A 23,424-nucleotide genomic window follows, 5' to 3' on the forward strand; every position below is an offset into this window, starting at 1 on the left:
ACGGTTGATTCTTCGGAAGAAGGAACAAGAAACGCAGCAGTAACTTTTTACAACGTCAGCATTTGTTTCTGAAGCATCTAAGGAATATATCTGAAAGTGTGTGTATGGCAAGATGCTGGAAATTTGAATTCTAGTGAATAAATTGGGAAATTCGTATTCAATTGCACCATTTTCAAGATTTGTTAAGTAAAAACTAATAGACAAATTAAATTTTGGAAGGCAAGAAATGTTTCCAAATCGCAAATAACATCTCGTAGTCTATTGAAACTTGTTGTTGAAGTAACGTGAGCAAATTTAGCTTTTTCTAAAAAGGCGCTAATAAAGTAAACAGTTGAACAGGTTCAATTTAAATTAATCTGAGACCTTGAATTTATTTTGGAAAGTCTTGTTGAGAATAGTTGTTTTATTTTATTTCTATGGACTAAAAATTAAATTATAAAAAGTTGTTTCTCATTTTTTTTAACGGTTACAGAAAATTTCGTCTTAAGATAATTTTAAATCTTAAGTACTCAAAAAACAGAGCAATCAATGTCTAGACATTTTGTAATTGTATTTTGATCCGACATTAGTATTATTGCGAGATTATAACCACGAATCGATTGAAAAAGTGCCACTCGAATGTTTCTAGGTCTTACAGTTGATGGTATCGCAAAGAAATGAAACGATTGTAAATGAACAAACTTTCTATGGACACAAATCGTTCGTGCGTTACGATAATTTAGTAGAGACATTTTGACTAAGACATTTTGACGTCATAAAAAGTAATAAAACTGTGATAGTAAAACCAAAAAAACGTTATGACTCCTAATTAATTTGAAATCCGGCTTCTAATAGAAGATTTCTTATTACTTTCTGAACGAAGCCCTATTCTTACAGTTGAATTCACAGGTACAGCGTTAATCCAATGCGTCTAAGGTACATCCAAATCCCCACAGTAACATATACTTAAATAAATTGTTACTTTTACCTTCGGGACTAAGCTTTTAGAAAATTTACGGATACTATCCAACCCTTTTGCGTTGTAATATACACTTTGTGCACCTGAGTTTTTACGGTACAATTTTATCGATAATAGTCTACCCATACTTTGAAATTGTAATAAATACTTTTGGTCGAAAATTGTAACGTTGGAGTTTTATTGCTATAATCCGAAACGATTTTCTTAAAAGCAATGTTAGTATTTCTGAATTATAAAAATTTGAAAGTAAAGATTTTTAAGCAAATATATAGCTGACTTCATTTCGATATAAAAATGAAAAAATAACTAATGAATTGTGTTACTATTTCGAGCGTTTGACATTCTTAAGACGAACAAAAAAATACGCTGCATTATTTTTTATCTCAAGAAATCTGCTTTAGTCACTTCTGCTGCCCATTCATTCTTTTTGTTTAGATATCTGAAAATTTATCCTTAATTCGCCAATATGAATGGACTCACTCAGCACTCATTTATATTACTTTTTCAATTCTTAGTCCTCCGAATTTTTGTCTCTCTATGTATCGGTTTTATGAATAGTACTAGTTGCAACGCAACCATTATTTTTTAGAACTACGCTCACTCACCTATCATATTTTGTATGTAGCTTTAAAAAATACTTACCTACTCATAATTCCGAGCGCTGAACGATGAATACCGGTGTACGGATTTACCGGATTGGGTTTTTGTTACGCCATAATATATTTAGTATTATTATGTTTACTTAAAAATGTATATTTTTCATTGAATAATAATTAAATCACATTAAATATTCTCCGTAAGTTACTCACCTTCGCATTAAATTATATCGCAGGTTTCTTCATCGAATTGCGATTGCGAACTCAATGCATTGGTCTATGAATATTATTCATATTTCTGCATTTCTTTCTTTCATATTTATTGTACCGTGTAGTTTTCATTCTGATCGATTTGTGCTAAGCAACTAACTTAATAACTCATCCTTAAGTTGACTTATTCAAAGTTCATTTTGAATTCAGCTTCATTCTCTCGCATGAGATTTTTATTAATTATTTTTCATTTGCTTTCTTGATTCACATTCACTTACCTGTATGGATAAGTACTTACCGAGGAATGTTCCTTCTTACTGCCATGACCTCCGTCGAATTCTTCCTCGTCGGAATCTCCTTCTTCTTCAAAGAATTCCACCTTCTTCTCGTATTCTTCTTTCTTGTGGATGTCGTGACTGCCCTTTGTGCTGTGTCCTTTTGAATGTTTTCCGGATTCTTCGTACTGTTGATTAGAAATGAGTATATGGCAATATAAAAGAAGCGGTGATTATAGGTTCAGCGTCGCTTTCGGGAGGACTGAGTTTGATTCCCAGCATGCACCTCTGACTTATAGACTACGACTTATGGACTACGTTTTTAATTTAACCAATGAATACTCTCTTAAACGCAATCACTCTCTTTAACGTTGAAGGAAAAAACTCTTTGTCGTGAGGAAACCATACCTTAGCATTTTCTTTTAAGTTCTCGAAGGTGTGTGAAGTTTGCAAATCCGCAATTGGCTTTCGTGGCAGAATACGGCTTGAACCCTTCACAATCTGAGAGGAGACCCGTGCTCTGCAGTGGGCCGGTAAAGGGTAAATAGGTTTCTTAAATAGCAAGACGCGTTTACATCAAAAACTAAATCGTCATTTATTAACGACATAAATTGTAGAAACTGTATATGACGTGTAAATTAATTCATTAAAACCTATGGTTGCCCTGTAATACTATAGAAATCCATCATCATTCCCAGCCTATGATTCCACATCAAAAGGTCTATTTAAATAAATAGAGTTATAAGATAGACGTAGTTGGCACCTCACTGCTGAGGCACCTCACTGTGCTCTTATCTTAGAAGAATCATCTAAACCCATCCAATTAAAATCTAGAAATTTCGAAGAGCTTAAAACCCCTTGCTACTCCTGTGGGTTGAATAGCTATTCATGGTTCTTCATACACAAATTGTATACAGACCTTCGCGTGTTTCTTCCCATGCTCCTCATGGTGGTGGGAGCCGTAGTGGTTATCTTCATCGTGGTGGCTCTTGTCTATCCCACCGTGGTCGTTGTACTTATCTAAGTGATTTTCCTTGTCGTGGTGACCCTTGTTGGACTTTGTATCTTTGTGGATGCCCTGGAAAGGTAAAATGTTTAAGTAAATAACACTCCAAAAAATCACAGGGAGCGCTGCACACAATTAGCACAAGACCGTTGTGTGAGGGATTCTCCGCAAAAGACATTTGTGGAGTTCCAGCAACACAAGTAACTAACAAATTTGAATATTTTGGACACAGCACGAACTCCTCTTATGATACAAATGGTAGGCAGATAGAGGGATGACTGGCTTCAAAAAAATATTATGGTTAATATTAATATAGAAGAAAATTAATGGTATGCCAATGATCTATGAAAAGCATCAAATCATTATTTAGAGCAAAAGTATCTAAAGTTAAAATTTTCAATAAAGGAGACGGTACGCGAAGAAGACCCAGCGGTTGAGAACAAGAAGAAGTCTTGCACATACAAATAGAAAGCTAGGTTAACAATACAAACGATAGTAAAAGATATATACGCAAAGACATCGCTTAAAGCGATCTCCCCCAGACAACCTTTGGTTGAAGAAACATATTACATGAAACGGGGTAGCGAAATACCTAAATTTGCTAAGCTTGCTTTTTAAATTTGCTAGTATAATATTACATATATATATATACTAATATTACATATAAACTTTTTTTTTATATTGAGATGACGAAATACTATTATTTTTATAAAACTAATGATTGATTGCGATCTGATTGTACTCAACAGCGACCAAGACGCTGTAGACGTCTATACCTACGTTTATTTTAGGTTATTGTAAGTGCCATATATTCCTGTATCTGTAATATATTGTTGCCATAAATAAAGAATATCTTACTTTCAAACATGGAAATATAGGAGTGGAGTAATTGTTATATGAATCATCCTTTTTGGTATATACAGTACGCTCTAGCTTTTAGGTAATTGCAGCTAAATTCCACACAACTGCGCTATGCAATTATCGAATGGCATATTTTATCGTTACTAAATTCAAAATTCAACATTTAAAATTAATTTGTTTCAAGAAGTACTAGTTTATGAGCACATTTGAAAAGACATGTTAGTCTGTTTATGGTAACATTACCACCGACTCTACCAAGACGAAACTGACAAAGGTGTCATTCTTTATTAAACAAGTAATTGTTGTTAACTTCGTCCACGTTTTTTGTTCTTTTTAAAAGCATCCCGTAGAAACAGTCTATTTAACAGATGTGTAGCAATATTAACTGTGCAATTTTAACTGGAGTCTGTAAATGGATAAGACCCACTTTGGGGTTAGAAGGAGAATGAGTGTACCGGTACCTTAACTCACCACTGCGTCAGGAAGTCGCAAGAAGTATTTCAATAACTTGTCGTATGCCTTTTGAAATGAATCCATTGTCGATTTTATAAATTAATAATGCATATAAATTTTTTTGGAATTGACAGGATTTGAACCTGCGATTCCTGGCAATCGCTAATCGCTTTGACCACTAAACTACGGCTCTCGAACTGCCGATACCGATGTTAGTATATGCATTTATATCAGTCTTATACCGACTACCTTCCTACTAGATGGCGCTACAGTTATTTTCATATGCATTTTATATTTATAAAATTGATACTTCGTTCAGGTGTCTATATATATATACTATAAAAATTATCAAAATAAGAATCCATTATCGATTCCAATTAATTTAGATAAAGAAATACATATCGATTAATCCTGTATTCTACTCTTTTTTTTTTTTTTTATTTATTTATCAAATAAAGCAATTACAATAAAATGGTTAGTATAAAAACACCGAAAAAACCGCAGAGGTTTGTCCTCGGTGCCTATCTGCAACGATTACCTAAGGTGTTAATTAAAAGAATAAAACCAGCTGTGGGAAAAACATACTGCTACATTGTAGAACGATAGGAACCAAGTAAGACTGTCAATTTTAATTTTTAATAGTAGTAAGTACCAAAATAATATAAACTATACGAGATACAAAAGAGTCAGCCAACTAACTTCGCTAAAAAGTATTCTTTGAGTTTACGCTTAATGTTTCTAATATTTACATTTTGGATCAACGTTGAAGGTAGTTCGTTCATGAATCGCGGAACCAAAAAGGCGGTCGTACGCTCACCGTATGTATTGTTAGCGCGCGTAATGAGCATGCGGTTGGCAGTCATCGTCCGCGTATGTACAGGATGTTCATTTTTCCGGAGTATCTTCTTATTAAAGAACTCATTTTTCAATAAAGTATATTTAAACTGTTCCTGAACAGGTAATGTTTTACAATGATTAAAAAGCCCTAGATCATTACCGTCGTATTTAGATTTATTGGAATGTGAGACAATAGCTTTTAAAATTCTTAACTGTAAGCTATATATGTTATTGAGATAAGTTTTATAAGTACGACCGTAGCTACTGAGACCATATTGTACGTAAGTAAGAGCGAACGAGTTATATAGCATTAATTTGATTTTAAATGGAATCCATCGATTTAAAATAGTTATATTTGCGAGAAATTGCCTCAGTTTATTACATACGTAGTCTATGTGGAAACTCCAGTTGAATTTGCAGTCAATAGTAAGACCAAGATAGGTATATCGGTCGACTAGCTCAATCGAAGGGCACTTACATGAATTATAATTTACACTGTGTAGACAAGCATGATCGTGAGCTATAATATTTTTAAAGGGAATGAATTTTAGATATGGTGATCTAATATGAATCAGTTTGGTTTTTTTCACATTAAGAACTAAGCCCGCATCGTGACACCACATGGTCAGGGTGTTAAAATCCATCTGCAATGCTTCACAGATCTTGTCAGGGTCCCGACCAGCAAAAATGATGCAAGTATCGTCCGCGAATTGGACTCTTTTTCATCCTTGGACACCACTCTACCTTAAACAACGCTTTAATTTCCTTGGCCCGTGTCCGTCTCAAGGATCTCAGCGATCGGCTAGGGGGAATATTCTCAGAGTTATAAAAATGAAATGTAAATCTCAAAGTTACTCGGAATCGTTCTCTATAAAAGCTGTGGAATGAACTTCCTGACGATATTCGTCGCTTTACATCCCTAGCTATTAGTGATAAGGTCGCCTTTTGCCACAATTTTTTTTACGTATATTTTTAATTTATCCTATACTACGCAATAAAGATGTTTAAATAAATAAATAAAATAAATCGATGTACATTGATATGTTTTTGAAATAAATATATTTTTTCCAGGTACTAGAATGTAAGCATTCAATCCAACACAATGAATACAGGTAGATATTATTAAAGTTTGAAGTTCAAAGGGGACTCGGATCGGAGTTGGGATTGAGCGGTACGCATTGTTGGGCGTGTTAATTAGTGTTGGAGGCAGGTAGGCGCACTGCCGCCTACAATAATTGACTTGCGAACTTTCACGACTCGCCCCTACTACAGACCGCGACATAGAACAAACGCAAAGTTCCTCGGAATCAGTTAGGCCCGCTTTCATTTCATATTTCAAAATCAATACTTATAATAAAACTGTAACTGGAAGATTTCTGTACATTTAAATTTTTTCTGAAAATTTTAACCGGGGGTTGCTATATAATCGATACTAAGTCCAAAACAGATTTATATTTAATTTTTGTCTGTCTGTCTGTCCGGGTATCACGTGAAAACTACTGAACGGATTTATATAAAATGCGGCATAGTGGTAGCTGATATTCAACATATAGGATACTCTTAATCCCGATAAACTATAACTTTCCTACGGGAAATGGGATGCAATTTTTTATCGATTTTACTTTATAGCTCCGTTAAATTGAAACCGATTTGAATAATTCTTTTTTTATTTAAAAGTGTATACTATCAAGCATGTATTGTCTAATTTTAATGAACTTTTGTCAGAGATAAAGGACATAACTCTTCACATATAACAGCAAGACGCAAGGCATGTGGGATAACGATCGAATGCATGCGTATCATCGTACTAATATTATAAATGCGAAAGTATGTGAGGATCGATGTATGGATGAATATAGTTTGGAAATAAAACTGGACCTGGTAGATGGCGCTGCAATTAGTCTCTAGGTTTTTTAAAGATATTTAAACTTGTAATGTTGTAACTGATTTGGTGCAAACAAAGTTGTGCGGGTCAGCTAGTTTCAAAATAAATTAATATTTTTTCTGTAGTATCTTTATTTATATTATTCTACTGCTTTTACTAAGCATTTTCTTTAGTTAGCCCTTTTCTGCTTTCTCAACTGGTTGTAACCGAAGATGCAGTCTAAGATGGTAACGGGCGAACCTGTTTAACAGTTATATCAAATCCATACCCCTAATCGGTTTTTACGCAACGTCGTACCGGAACACTGAATCGCTTTTCGGCACATCTTTGTCACCAGAGTAGATAAACTAAGGAAATATAAATAACCAAATCGTTCCTACTGGGGCTCGAACCAATTTGAGGTCGTAATAAAAAAGATTAGAAATGAGTTGTAGAGGTGACTCTACAACTAACTTACACGGTGACTCTACATTCTACATTTTTATATGGCAGCCACTATTCATATATTTTTGGTCAAGTGCGGCCGGTGTAAAATTATGCTCTATTTTATTAAAACTAAACATGATACAAGTGTTGAGTGCACTCTTCCACATTAACGAATAGCTCAAACCCGCGACTTTAACCGTATATTATTTCGGTATTGATAATAAATCTGTGTTATTTTTAAGTGGTTTTTAAAAAAAGATTATAAAACTGAAATAAAATTACAAACCTGTTATTTACCTACTTGAAAATATATAGACTTTAACCAAGGTTAAAAGTTCCACAGATTTGGTGTCATAATAAGAAAGGTTTAGGCGAAAAAGTTCTAACGAAATACAGCAATTTTTTGTTTTGTTGGCACTTCTAGAATTTTAGAAATGGATGATGTTCAATAGAATTTAATGCTTTCTCCTCCTTGTGCGCCCCAAAACACCTCGTTAGTCGTTACACTCAGGATTCTTGATGCAACCCTTGCATCAAGAAATAAGGTTAGGAAACTTTCGATCGCGTCTACAATGGCAATCACAAATTACCGTTCCGTATTTAAAGCTACTTTTCCTTTTAACTTGAGTTACTTAAGATCAAACATGAGCCCATAGTAGGGGCACAAGGGTAGCCTATCACCAGCTAAGTTAAATTCGTATAAATTGAAATGCAATCAAGGTATTAAATATTTATATTGTTCAAATATTAAAACGGTAATAGCCCAGTGGGTAGGTCGTCTCGGCTTCACTTTCGGAGTCCCCAGTTCGAATCCCATTTTTAGTAATTAAATAATCAAAATATCACTTTATGCAACGGCCAAGGAAAACATCATGAGGAAACCTGCATGCCTGAGAGTTCTCTCTGAGCACTACAAGATGACTGTCTGTCAGTCTTAGATGGTAGCGGCTTAAACTGTTATGGGAATTGTAGTTATATCATACCAATACCGCTAATCGTTTCGCGACATCGTAACTGAACGCTAAATTTCTTAGCTGCACGTCCTCGCCAGTATTTGGTCTACGCGTAATATGTATTAAAATAACACTATTGTCTCGGTGATCTGTTTTAGGTACATTGATATCATCGTTCTCAGAGTGTTTAAGTTTTCATCTAAAACAATAGACAACGTTAACTCATCGAGTATTATGTTTACTAAAACATTCATTTTATAAACCCATTGCAAGCCCACTACAGGGCACGAGTCTCCTTCCACAATGAGAAGAGTAAGTCCATCACGATGGCCAAAAGCGGATTGGTGGAATTCACACGCCTTTGAGAACATTTTGGAGAATTTCAGGCATGAAAGAAAGTTATATTTAGCTTAAAAGGCACTTAACTTACAAAAGTTAGAGGTGCGTGGCGGAGTTCGAACTCGGTCCAATCGAACGTGAAGCCGAGGTCTTCTAACCACTAGTTATTCGCAGGACTCCACCATCATGGACCCGGATGAACAAATAAGTAACAGAGTTTGAATTTAAAAGGTGCGCAGAACTAGATGCTGGGCGTAATGAGTTAAAGGCCAGTCCGTCACCGGCCATATATTACAATGTTATTGGTGGAGTACTGACGTGCTGTCAATGTGATCGCACGTTTAAACCAGAAATAATAAAATAAAATTCAAAAATCCAGAATTATAGAATAAAAAAAAAAAACATTTTATTTCTGGTCGGGGACGCATATACTAAATTTAACACGAAATAAATGTAATAGACAGATTTTAAAAATAAATAAATAAAGAAAACAAAAAAAAAAACAGTAATCAAAATTAAATCTAGAATTAAAAATTAGAATAATTAAATTTGAATTAAAAAATAAATTAAATTTCAATAGTATAATCAATCATTTATATTATTTCGTGTTTGGCATCTGGTGCACTTTTCGCCAATGTTTAATAAATACGCTGTCAGGGGATGCCTGAGCGACGACTCTAAGGAGCTTATTATTGGAATTTACAACGATTTCCCAGAAACTCGCAATTCTAAATTTGCGAATTGCTAGATGCGAGCTCCGCTCAGCTTCTGAATTATGAATTGATAATTCAGAAATCATAAATTCCCAAATTTCTCCCACCGGGTATCGAACCCGGGACCTATACAAAACGGAGGTCTTAAATGTGGGAGGACGGTAAGGCAGATCACCACTTCCCCATGGAGTTCTTATTCGCACATGTTCCGTTTTTTTATTCAATTACAAATCTTATGTTTCTGGAATTTCATCATAGCCCTGGGGCATACCGTGAAGCTCCTGACATCCCCTTTCCCTGCGACGGATTAATGTGAATTCAAGGCACATAGTTATGCTAATTCAGTTGTACAAATCTAAATATATTGCCACCGGAAACTTTACGTGAATTCAAGTCACAGAAATAATAAGTCATATTTTAGCTAACGCTGCGGTCGAAGTTTGAGCTCCCGTATTGGATCTGGAGCAGGAGAATCTGTATGGTGTAGTTTATAATTTCTTTAATCCGTAAACTCCACACCAAACAGATCCTCGGCAATGTACCCTCTACGCACGTTTCGAAACCGGAGCATCCTCAGGAGATGTTGACTTTACAATGAATAATTGTAAAGGATGGATGCACCGTGGATAAATTACACCATACGGATTCTCCTGCTGCTCGCGGAGTATAGCAAATTAAGCTTAATTTTCATAATATTTGAGTTCCTGAGCAAAGGAAATCTCCTCATTAGAAAAATGGCTTTAAAGCATTGACCGCTATATCAATAGACACTTTTGTCCACTGGTGGACTAAAGGCCGCTCGCAACGGCAGGGTTTGCCCACACGCTGGGAAGACAGGTTGGTGAGCGCAGTAAGTAGGTAAATAGTAGTAATACAAAGGATGCTTTTTTTATTCCACTTAACGTTAACCCTATACTGCAATCTTAGATAGTAGTAAGTGATGTGGATGGTAACGGGCTAACCTGTGAGGGAGTTATAATAAAGCCAATATCTAACCATGCTTTGCCCAGGCCAAGACTTGTTGGTTGAACAAGAAAATTCCTACATTAACCAGGCAGTTCCTTTTTATATATTTAGATAAATAGTGTTTTTTTATTACATGAATAATACATTTTGACTTTGGGTTCGTTTTTATTTGTAGGCACAGAATTTAGAATATACAGAACATTCACACAGATTCAGCCATTGTATTGTAGTGCAAGCAGTGCATTGTATCCAAAAACAGTAAAAACGTTCCGCGCATGTCTCACTTCACACTCGCGGAATGTTGCTAGCTCACAAACTTCTTCCTATTTTCCCATTTTATAGTAAACGTGAAATAATTACTGTCAAATGCTAAATTGTATGAAGTGCCTAATCGCCTTGATTTAAGTGTTATTTCTTTATGTTCTTTATTTACGTGACTGTAACAATATTAATATTAGAAGCAAAAAAAACTCGTTGTGCAATTTACTAGGCTACATAAAATTGCTAATACATTCAACGACAGTTGTATATTATTTTATAACAAATTACCGAATTCAATTTTAAGATGTCTCTCAATAAGTTCAAAGTTTTGTATAAAACTTAAGCTTTAAGAAAAATCCTATTAAAATGTTAAGGATTACTTGAACAATAAAAAAGCTTGGGGTGTGAATTGCTCCAACTTCATAGCTTAATATTAAGTTACTGTGAGATGGTGATAACAAAAAAATACCCGGCTAAGTTTGTTGTGGGCTCTTCTTAGACCAGGGCGCGTTTGGAACCCTCGTAGCTTTAGGTTTAAGTTGGAAACGAAGTTATCACCATCCCTTACAATTATGTAAACATATATGTATGAACGCTTCATAATTGCCTGTGCTAGGCCTACATGAATAAAGAAATTTTGAATTTGAATTTTTGTTTGTAGGTATAAATACCTCGAAACAATATAGTTAACGTTAATGCAATCTTGAAAAAAGAAAATCTATGGACTCCGGGATGACTCCGCGCATTCATATAGCAATGAAATCAAGGGGGCTATTGAAAACGTTATTTGTTTGCCTCCACGCCAATATTCAAAGCCTCCAATGTATTCTGCATTCAATATCGACCCTCGACGTGATGCCACAAGTATTTTTCCTTTTATATACCTGCAGCTGCCTGTATCTCAGTTGACACCAAATTTAACTAGCCACTGTGGAAATCCAGAGTTTGCATTCTAAAACCTAAGTTGTCAACTGCGTTCATTTCAACACGGTTACAATTACGTATTGTGTAATAATGGCATCAACCTTTTATCAAATTTTCTTAGACAGTCCTATAATGTTCTATGACATATTATATAACACACTGAAGTAATTGTTTTGATATTTTATTTTTAAGCATAAGAGGTGGTTTGGTTTAAATTGCATGCTACGTATGATTTACCGGCATAAAAGGAAAGTCACCCCAAGATTCTAGGGGCGTCGATAAACACGTTTTATGTCACATCAAAGTGGCGCGTGACGATTCTGACATACAGTTAATGTTGTATTTTTATGATTTCGCTATCCAGTTATTTACGTGAATTGTTTTAAAAGAGTAAAGTATGAAATGGCCAGATGAATAATGCGTGGACGGTGAAAACCACTTGTACTTTTACGAAGGTAGGACACCTTTCTAACTCAAAGACAAAAAAACAAAAACGACGCTCTACGGCGCCACCCAAAAAATTATAACTAAAACTCTACTTAGAGAAACGACTATAATTGCAAAGAAGTAGGTATACGTTATATTTATATGCCTTATGATATTTCTTCCAAATGGTAGCATATATGCAGCGTGGTGCGTCAATGCATTTTTAGATCATAGACTTTAATCACTAGTGAGTAATGAAAACTGGGACCGATCGCGAATTATCTAATTCCGAGCCGGTACCTACTGAGAATTCTGTTACGGAAAAATCCAATACTCAGAAATTTTTGGCTTAACCAGGGATTCGAATCCAAGACCCCGTGATCCGTAGTGAAACATGCTAACCACTAGACCAACTAGGTATTTCTCAATCCGACTCTTAAAAATTCACGTAACAAAAAGTGCCGTAATATAACAATTACTAAAGTACGCAATTCAATTTGACATAACCACTTTGTATTGAGTTTTGTCATAATAATATCATCATTATTATAATAATGAGTTGAATGTTCATAAAGTCACAAGAGTATTTATTACTTGCTCGTTTGGCGTGACGAAAAGTTCTCGGAAAGTTATCAACATTTTAAACAAACTTCATTATTTGGTTACAGACGTCATCAACAATATCACGTTTTATACACGCCCCTCATCTTGTTGCACAAAGCTCTTTATTTGTACTTCATTATATAAATAGCTGACGTCCGTGACTTCGTCTACTTTCTATACGATATAATATTTTTATTATTATTTTAGTTCATAAAAACGCAACAGTTCGTCAGTAATTAACTTTCCGTGGTCAAACTTTACTACCATCGCTTAAAGCTACTTTAAAATCACAGATTAATTTATGGAATACCTTGTCATCCCTGAAATAACTATTTAAATTCTGAAACATTTAGAGCATTAAAAGAATACTGTCCGTTAAAAATGTTAATCTATAATTTCAATAATGGACAACAAAATGGCGTGATTCACTCGGCACTGATGCCATGATGACCTTAAAGATTTGACAGATTAATCTATAACAACCGTCAGATGTCTCGTTTACTAGCTTAAAATTGATACCTGTCTCTTGTAAAACACGTATATATTTATTAATGCAATTATAATATATGACATCAATATTGTCAATTATTGCAATTTGACGGCACAGAATGTATTTTATAGTAGTGGAGCCCACGATACGATAGCGGGAATATACACTTTTTAGGATGTAATTAACTCACCCTACCTTAATCTGACGCGCTCGAGAATTTCTGATGGTCAATTTTTTTTACTAATCTGATCCTGTATCCTTCACGGGCGGCCTTATGTTTTGTGGAGGTACTTAACCGGGTACAAGGTGTCCCCCTGTATATTAATCTGCCGCGCTTAAGTAAATCCCGAAATCCCCGCTTGGGCTCCCCTACCATTATGAGTTTTTGCGATTTCAATCCGACCGACCTCAGTCAATGAATCAAAATTCAAATTCAAAAGTTCTAAATTCATTTATTTCAAGTAGGCCCAGTTTATAAGCACTTTTGAAACGTCAAGTCAGTCTGTTTGTAGTGACTCTACCACCGGTTCAGAAAGCAGATTCCACGGCAAGAAACTCTCAGCAGATTGCAATCTCGATGACGTTCTTTCTGACGAACTTTATTGACGTCGTCACACGTGTAAACAGTGGACTTTACGCTAGAAATAAAAAATATAAAGAAGAATAGTAGCATTTGGTTGCCTGGAAGAGATCGCTTATATGAATAAGGTCACCAGAGGGTATTTCTACCTTAACGCTCTATTGGATTTGTATTTTTCTGCTTTTTTTCTGTGGTGTATAAAAAGTGTATTCAATCATTCATTCAATAGCACCGTTACAAAATTACGTACATTCATCCTATAATTTATCTCAGTTGCGATTAATGGTAAATGCGATAAATGATTTATCCTTAACCGTGGCAGAACGAGCCATGGTTAAGGATAAAAAATATATATGTGTTTTATTTTATATTTATTGTTCATATATTGTATGTAGTTATTTTATCATTTTTGTACCACCTGCAGTCTGTTCTACTTTTTCTTAATTCTAAGGTTGCCCGGCAGATGTTGCTGTTGAGCGATAAAGCTGCCTTTGGTATTCTATTATTCTACGTCTTTCTTTATGTTTCTTTTTTTGTGTCTTATATAAATTCTGATGTGTTGTACAAATAAAGTGTTATATAATAATAACAAGCGAACGTATCATTTGACGCTAAATTTAACGTTATTGTTTTATTAACCCACTTCAAAGAATTCAGTATCTACCAGAGCATAAAAACAGTAACACATTCATACTGGTGCATCTTTAAACCGTATAATATCGGACATTCACAGTAAAGGGTGATACCAGACCATTGCGTGAACGAGCCGTGCGCCGCGCCGCACCGTACGAGATACCAACGAAACTCGGATCCAAAACAACATGACCATTTAATGTTAAGTAGTTTATGCTACACCATGTGGTGTCAGTGATTCGATGCTCGACCTTACCCAGCGCGTATAATACAACTTGACGATTCATATAAAATGTTCGTGAACTTTATGCTCCGTGTTTCGTCCATATCACGTACTAGCGTAAATCAACCTTTAATTTGAATGTCCGATAGTACAGGATTTTATTAATACGCATTGATGTATGTCTACACAACTGTTTGTTTGTACTTTAGTAGTCTTCTAGGTGGGACCCTAATAATAAAATAACCCCTAAAAGTTCCAACGGTAATTCACACAGGTTCTGCTTCAACTATTAAGCCTATACTATGACGGCCGACTGGCGCAGTGGGCAGCGAACCTGCTTTCTGAGTCCAAGGCCGTGGGTTCGATTCCCACAACTGGAAAATGTTTGTGTGATGAGCATTAAGTGTTTTTCAGTGTCTGGGTGTTTATGTTTATGTATTGTCTAAGTATTTATGTATATATAATTCATAAAAATATTCATCAGTCATCTTAGTACCCATAACACAAGCTACGCTTACTTTGGGGCTAGATGGCGATGTGTGTATTGTCGTAGTATATTTATTTATTTATTAAAAGAAAAAAAAAAAAAAAAGCCTTACAATACGATTCGTATCGTGACGCTTCAACAAGTATGTCAGACGTCGGGATTCATATATCTTGTAGAAAGCCTAGTGTGCAAACTCTAGACTTACGTGACGTTTGCTTCGATACATTATGTATTGGCCCGATAAGCTTCTGCGACACGTAAGTCAGTGGCATAGCATTGTCAGTCTTACCTCGTATGCCTTTTTGCCGTGCTCGTCGTGAATTTCGTCGTGCTCGGATTTGTGGTGTTTGCCATTTCCTGGAAAACATACAAAAGTTTAAATATTAAACTCTAAACCAAACACAAAAAACGATCGATCAATCAATCAAAAATACTTCATTGCACAGAACAACACAGAAATAAATAATATAGAAATATGTAACAAGTTATTTAAATTTGTGTAACAAAGGCGGCTTTATCACTTCTAGTGATTACGGCCAAGGTGCTTGGTAGTACTACTTCGTAGTACCTTGGTGATCAACATCGGAATTTGGCCTCTATGAGCTCTATCTTTATATCCTCAAAGAGCTAATGAACGTCGGTTCTGGTGGTCAACAATATAGTATTTGTAAGACAAAACATTACTCTTTATAAACGAAAATAGGATATAAACAACCGCCTAACACGAAATGGACATATGTTAGTGACACCTGCATATCGTTTGCGAAAGGTGCAAGTACATAAGAATTACACGGTAGTGAGATGATGGCGATAACCACATTCGTAAACTTAAAACTAAAGCTACGAGGGTTCCAAACGCGTCCTGGTCTAAGAAGAAGCCCACAACAAACTTAGCCGGGTGTTTTTTTTTTTTGTTATCACCATCTCACAATGTCATTTTAAATTATTACAAGAGCAACCTGGTTAGAGCAATAATTTACACCCAAGCTTTTTCGTCGTTTACGTAGTCCTTTATACTATAATAGGACTTTTCTATAAGCTTACGTTTAATACAAACTTTGAACTTTTTAAGAGACATCTCCAAGATGTCAATTGGTAGTTTATTGTAGAATTGTATGCAATTTCCTTTAAACGAATTATGAATTTTATGTAACCTAGTATATTGCACTGTAAGTTTATTCTTACTTCTAATGTTTAAATTATTGCAGTCACATTTTTTCTTAAATTTAGAAATGTTTTTATGAACGTACATTAAATTTTCAAATATGTCATTTGTGGGATTGAGTATATGCTTTTATAATCTGTATATCTATCCAATGCATAAGTTTAAACAATGTGTTAACATATTTAATAAATCGTGGTTAAATATTAAAATGTAAAATGTAAATTGTTGATGTTGGAAAAGAGCATCTGCTGAGTTTCTTGCCGGCTTCTTCTTGGTAGAATCTGCCTTCCGAACCGGTGGGAGAGTCAGTACAAATAGTCGTTTCAAAAGTGCTTATATTAAATAAATTAATTTTGAATTAAATTTTTTTTTATGTTTTCCTTCACTGTTGAAGCAAGTAATATTTTAATTGAACGCACATAACTAAGAAATGTTAGAGGTGCGTGCCGGGATGCGAACTCGCTCCCCCGAAAGTGAAGTCGAAGGCCTACCCACCGCTTCCCTTGAATAGTAGTAAAATATTCCAACCAATAAACAAACGAGACAGATGCGGTTAAATAGAGTTGTTATAGTCACTTACGTTTACTAGTTTATAAAACTACTGCATATTAATTGCGTCAATATAAACACAATCCAGATGCGCGATGGTTTATTAGACGGCAATCCATCAGCAAAATTGAACTTCCACAAACATAAAAATGTCGTCCGACCGGCCAATCTCGACTGATTCATTTAATCAATTTACTTTTCCGAAGATATCACCTTCTGAATATTTATTCGGATGCGACTGATGCGAGTGAACTGCATTTCTCAGTTTATTAGATGCTGCACAGTTAGGCATGAGCGGGAGATAAAAATTAAATCCCCCGACAAGGGATAAAATTAACGTGTGCTGCGCGGAATAGGCGAAGTTTCCGTTTTTTTTCGTGGCTTTCTGAGGGCACTTGCTGACAGGATTGATTGTCAGTACGTGTGCCATTGCGTGCATTGCTGCATGGTACATGTGCTTTCCAATCGGGCATGCCAGAAGGGATTTATATTACTACTAGCGGACCCTCGCGACTTCGTCATCGACAAAGACGTGCCGCTAAGCGATTTAGTGTTCCGGTGCGATGTCGCGTAGAAACCTATTAGGGGTATAACTACCGTATTCCCTAGCGGGCTACGCTACCATCTTAGACTGCATCATCACTTACCAGGTGTGATTGCAGTCAAGGGCTAACTTGTAGTGAAAAAAAGTATGTTATTTGAATACTATTTCCACATGTGCGCCAGTGTTCGGAGAGTTGATAAAGCTATGGGAGAGGATACATTTTATCCTTTTTCCGGAGAGAAAAATGTATCCTGCCCATCCTAGCCGTGCAGTTAGTTTAGTTTACTGTTAATAAAGCACCTGTAATGAAAAGGAACTACTGGTAACTACTGGTCACCTAAGAGCCTTTAGTCGTACTTTTCTATTATTTTTAGGGAATAATTCCGCAGGGTGATTACTTATCTCGCGACAGGCTTGCGACAGGCGTAAATCTTGCAACTACTGCCGTCAAACGTAACTTTTCCAGACAGTAAATAAAGTGACGTTTGACAGCAGTGATTGCAATATTTACGCCTGACGTAAGTTTGTCGCGACATACGTAATCCAAAAAAGGGCATAAGTTTTATTTCCAGAAAGAGGTATCTGCGGGATGTCAAAATATTTTTTAATACTCCAAAAAATCGAGTGACAAAATCTAAAGAAACGCGAGCGAAACAGCGAGCAAAAAGTAATAATAATAACTTATTCAATGAATTATCTAATATAATTTTTTAAGATGTTTGAATTATTTATTTTTCCGCTTTCTTTTAATCATCTGATTACCACAGATAATCAGCATTTACGCGGAACGTTCCGGACTATGTAATTAATGCAATGTTTCGAATTCATTTCATATTTTGACGTTGTTCATGTTTTTATTTTTACTTACGTAAATAAATGACAGTGCTCTACTGCCAAAGTGTGGGCTTTTTATTCCACTAAAAGTTAACCCTTGACTGCAATTTCACTGGCTAGTTAGAGATGATGATGCAGTCTAAGATAGTAGCGGGCTAACCTGCTATGGGTATAGCAGTTATATCAATACACCCTTAATCGGCTTCACACGGCACATTTTATATCTTTTTGTGTCTGTCTGTATGTCTATCTGTCTTTTGTGCCCGATCATTTTTTGAAAAAGCGGAATTTATCTCACTTTACTTGCACAGGCGGGTAGAGAATTTCAGGTATTCAGGGATAAGTATAAGCTACTTTTTATTTCATTATTACACCGCTAAAGAAATAGGGGTTGGATTGTAGAAACTGTGCTCTTTTGTGCGATTGCGATAGTTAAATCTGCAAAAAAATAGTTTATAAATCTGTATATATAAAATTCAAAGTTTTTGAAATCCTGACTGACTGATAATCAACGTACAGCCTTAACCGCTGGGGTTAGAAACTTGGAATTTCTAAAACAGGTTTCTGTTGCGATGAAACCGCACAATAAGAAAGGATTTCTTGAAAATCCAACACCAAGTGGGTTAAATAGGGGTGTAAAGTTACGGGCTAACATTTCAGATACTTTTATCCCAAAAATACTATGAGGTTCCTGCGAGATTAGGGACGAAAGATTGAGACGACGTCACACCACAACTTTGTCATATCTTAACCGATTTGAATGATATGTCTCACATACATTCAAATCGGTTTGAATGATATGTCTGTATAAATATATAGACTGACTTATAGAAGCAACCCACTCGCTTAGGACATAGAGTTACTTTATATGTACACACAATCCACATCTAAATATATAAAATACAAAACAACTGAAACATATACTTCAGTTAAGAAAATATTTTATCCTTATCTAGGATCTAAGGGGGTAAAATGTTTTTGGAAGTTTGTATGGATGTCCTATATGTTTTCGAAGTTAGAGACATTTGTATTTAGGCTAGTTATTAAAAATTAATGAGCTAATAAGTCAGGGATGCACGTATAACAAGAAGTTTTAAATGCGAAAACCGGCCCATTTGGAGAAGGCAAAGAGATGGTCTTAAGATGGTAAAATAAGAATAGCAGCATACAAGATTAACAGATTCTTTCAAAGTTCCATCCAACGAACCGTATAGCTATCTACCGTATAAACTATAGAACGAATCTTACGGAAATTGAAATTTTCCTGTAGCTTTCTTTCTGGAAAAGAGCATATGTACCGCAAGAATACTTCTCAAGCTCACGGGAAATCAGAAATTCTACACAAAAGAAATTTCCCTTTTTATGTACAGAGTTTTCAGCGTTATAGTATATAGAGTTATAGAGAGTATGTGTTTCTGTCTGACTGCGACCTGATAACTTATAAATCATGGAACAGATTTTAAGGTTCGGGAAATAGGCGTAGGCAGTCTCAGCGGAGGGCGAAACAAAATTTCGGAACGAAGTCGCGGACAACTGCTAGTAAAAATCATTAATAGCTATAATATATTGCATGACATTTTAATAACTTGTTGTGAAATTAAAACAAAAATAAGATAGAAGAGGTAGGTATACGCGGACGAAGTCGCAGGCGACCGCTTGCTTGTATATTTTTATGCTCCAATTTGATCCCGAATCGATTAGTGAAGGTGTTACTCGAGAGATCGCAAAAAACACACAACACCTGAAACACAATGCAGATTCGTCTCAGAGCAGAAACGCCAGCGGAATTTCTTCACGGCACACAAAAAACATCTGCTGAGAGATATAATTAATTCAATAACCTTCAGATTTAACTGTAATCGAGGCTACGACATCGGGGAGTAATGTCTGTGGAAAGTTTTAGCGACCTGCAGTCAGATGTGATAAAAAAAAACTTTTTAAATTTTTTTTTTTGAAATAAATATTTTCTTCAACATTTTTAAGTCAGTGCCAGGTAAAATCTAGAAATTTTATAGTAGGTGTAGGTTAAGTTGACATACGGCGTCAATTTTATTTATTTTGTTATGTTTTACTTTATATTATTTAATTTTAAGTTGATTACTTTTCCATTTATAATACTTTTATAATTAAGGTGTTATTATAATTTGCATGCTAAAGAATGGCAGATTCAATCACGCAAATAAAGATTTGAAGTTTAATTTTAATACCTTTTTATATTGAAGCAAGGAAAGTACCACTAGCTTTATAGTGGGTAGGTTTGCAATCATATCTCAGTAATAATAGCCGAATGTCAACTGCTCATAACCTTGTAAAAGATATTGCTATTCCTGAAGCCGAGACGTTAATGCTTGAGGAGTTCTCCTGGCACTTTAACTTTTACGCCAAAGAGCGCCATCTAGGGAATAAAGATGGCACTCTTTCGACGTCATACAAATTATAGTTAACGACGCGACCGAATAGATGAAAAATCTCGCAATCATCACACTGCTTCTTATTGTAGCACTAATTGCTTCCGTACTATATACAATAATCGAAACGGAACCAGTGTAATACTTATTGACGGCCGATTGGCACAGTTTGCAGCGACCCTACTTTCTGAGACCAAGGCCGTGTGTCCGATTCCCACTACTGGAAAATGTTTGTGTTGTGTGATGTTTTTCAGTGTCTGGATGTTTATATGTATATTCTAAGTATTTTATTTATAAAAATATTCGTAGTCATCTTAGCACCCATAACACAAGCTACGCTTACTTTGGGGCTAGATGGCGATGTGTGTATTGTCGTAGTATATTTATTATTATTATTATTGTGTAGTTCCGGCGTTCATCCGTGTTCTTAATCATCAGTTTCGCTTGACGAAAGGTGCTTGTCGAGCAAGTGCTCAAGTTACTTTAAAAAATTCTCAAATTACTATAGGTGTCTCTATAATATTTGAAGGGTTCCCCCGATTTCACCAGGAACCCTTTAAAAGATCTTGAACTGATGAAAATAGGACTACACGAAAAGTATACCGTCTCGAACAAAAGAAATTCAAATGGGTTTATAAATGACAGAGTTCTGAGCTAACACACATAAAAAAGTACATCTTCCTCCTTTTTTTAAGTCGATTAAAAAGGTGAAAAGTCAAACAACAAAAAATTTGTTCCGCAAGTACTGATCTTACGAATTTTTGCTTAAAAACCTGGACTTTCGAAATGTAAAGTTAAAAATTTCTACCCAATTAGAAGCTATTGAATCTTTTATTTCATTTTAATATAGGGATTTGTTTACTACGAAAAAAACTTCAATGCAACTCTCAGGCACTTTAAGTAGTTCGTTGGAAAATGTTTGCATTTTAACTTTTTGTAAAATAACTAATCTGAAAAGCTGCAAGTAAGCTTACTGTTTATGAGATGAAAGCGCTATATGAAGCGACGCAAACGCAAGATGGCCGCTAAAGCAGGTTTCAAAGATATTTCATAGCTATTGATTTCCGAGCTTAAAATAATTCGTTAGATTAGTGCCGAGGATTATTTTTGATGCGTCTACTAACATCAATTACGATCACCAACTCTTCTGCCCAGAGTGGTGACCGTGGGCACACAGTTTTTTTTTAACAATTATAAATTAATAGTTTGGTGTATAAGTCAGACCCGTTGGATCGGATCGAAGAAGGACACGACGAAGAAGAAGAAGTATAAGAAAGCATCCTATCCAGTGTAAGCGGCGCGAGGCGGCGGCGGTATAAATTCAATTGGAAACAGGAGCAAAGAAAAAAGAATAGACTTCATTTGAACAGCTGTTTCCAAATTTGAAAATGCGGATTTGAATGCTTTTTTTTATTCTTTTACAAGTTAGTCCTTGATTGCAATGGTAAGTGATGATGCAGTCTAAGATGGTAGCGGGCTAACCTGTATGGGAGTTTGTTTGTTATTTTTTATTACTGGTGTAGTGAACTTCAATTATTACTAATATCGCTTAGAGTTACTGTTTAGAAAAGATTAAAGGATCTGTCGATAGTAAAGTCACGGTGTTTAATGTATCTATACCGGAACTTGGTTTGTGATAATGGCTGACAATGATGATTTTACTTTGTAGTAATTGTTCATTGAAGCGAAACCCGTGCATGGTACACTCGAGATGAGAAACTAACTCACAAAATAGTGAAAAAACCCGAGATGAAGCGGCGGCGGAAGCAATAGTTAAATAATGTACTGAGCATAAAAACATTTTATCCAGAAGCTATGATTAGAGATCCGCAAAAATATAATAATATGTATATTTAAAATTAAAAAAATCCCAAATGTCAATATAGTGTACATTATTCTACTAGCTTGACTAGTAGAATAATGTACACCCTTTAATTTTATACTCATATTGAAGGAAATTCCAACAATAAATCTTCGCCAAATTATAATGGAACCACCTCTGAGTTGAGGTAATGTATCAAACAAAAAAGGATCATCAAAATGACTGATCTATCAACCCACAGCTCTAAGAACTTGACGGATCGGGCTGAAATTTTGCACACACATAGTTATTACAACGTAGGCATACGCTTAGAAAGGATTTTTGAGAATTTCAACCCTAAGAGAATTAAATGGGGGATGAAAGTTTGCATAAAATCCTTCATTTATCAATTTATTTTTCTAATTACATCCATGAAACTTTGATTTTAGATTTTCGATTAAAAGCAAAGAAATACGTGTTTAGCAAATTTTAGAAATTCCACCCTAAAGACATCAAATAGGTGATCAAAATGTATATGAAAGTTTCTGATTTTGTGAGTAATTTTATAAGTAATGTCAATAAAACTTGGTATATCCATATAGGTAAAGGTGACTTACAGACTGACTGATCTATCAACGCATAGCTCTAGCCATTCCTTTAATTCTGAACGATTTTCTGTTTGAATTCCATCGAGTAGTTCCCCACCATAAACGCATAGTTTCTAAGGGTATGGATAATTATGTTGGAAAAATATTTGTTACTTTTATTTTGAACAATAAATTTAAAAAAAAAAAAAAAAAGGAGTACAGTTTTCCCTCAAAGTATGTTTTGCAATGATTATAAACAAGTCTCAAGGACAGACTTTAGAAATTGCGGGAATAGACTTGAAAGAAAATGCTTTTCACGTGGGCAGTTTTACGTAGCTTGCTCACTCGTAAGCGCACCCACTAGCTTGGTAGTTTTGGCGCCTACTGATAGATCAGCAAAGAATATTGTCTATAAGTTTTATAGTTCATAT

General features: G+C 35.2%; 1 protein-coding gene across 1 annotated transcript in view; it reads right to left on the reverse strand.

Annotated features, from left to right (window-relative positions):
• LOC120625386 (uncharacterized protein DDB_G0281497-like) overlaps positions 1-23,424 on the reverse strand; it is a 37,347-nt gene that overhangs the window by 5,696 nt on the left and 8,227 nt on the right. Inside the window, exons 2-4 of the mRNA XM_039892426.1 lie at positions 15,395-15,462; positions 2,959-3,117; positions 2,063-2,227 (exon numbers count right to left, since the gene is read on the reverse strand). Coding sequence (XP_039748360.1) covers positions 2,063-2,227; positions 2,959-3,117; positions 15,395-15,462 — 392 coding nt within the window. The remainder of the gene's footprint in view (positions 1-2,062; positions 2,228-2,958; positions 3,118-15,394; positions 15,463-23,424) is intronic.

This window comes from Pararge aegeria, chromosome 7 (assembly GCF_905163445.1).
Source record: "Pararge aegeria chromosome 7, ilParAegt1.1, whole genome shotgun sequence".
Classification (NCBI taxonomy): Eukaryota; Metazoa; Arthropoda; class Insecta; order Lepidoptera; family Nymphalidae; genus Pararge; species Pararge aegeria.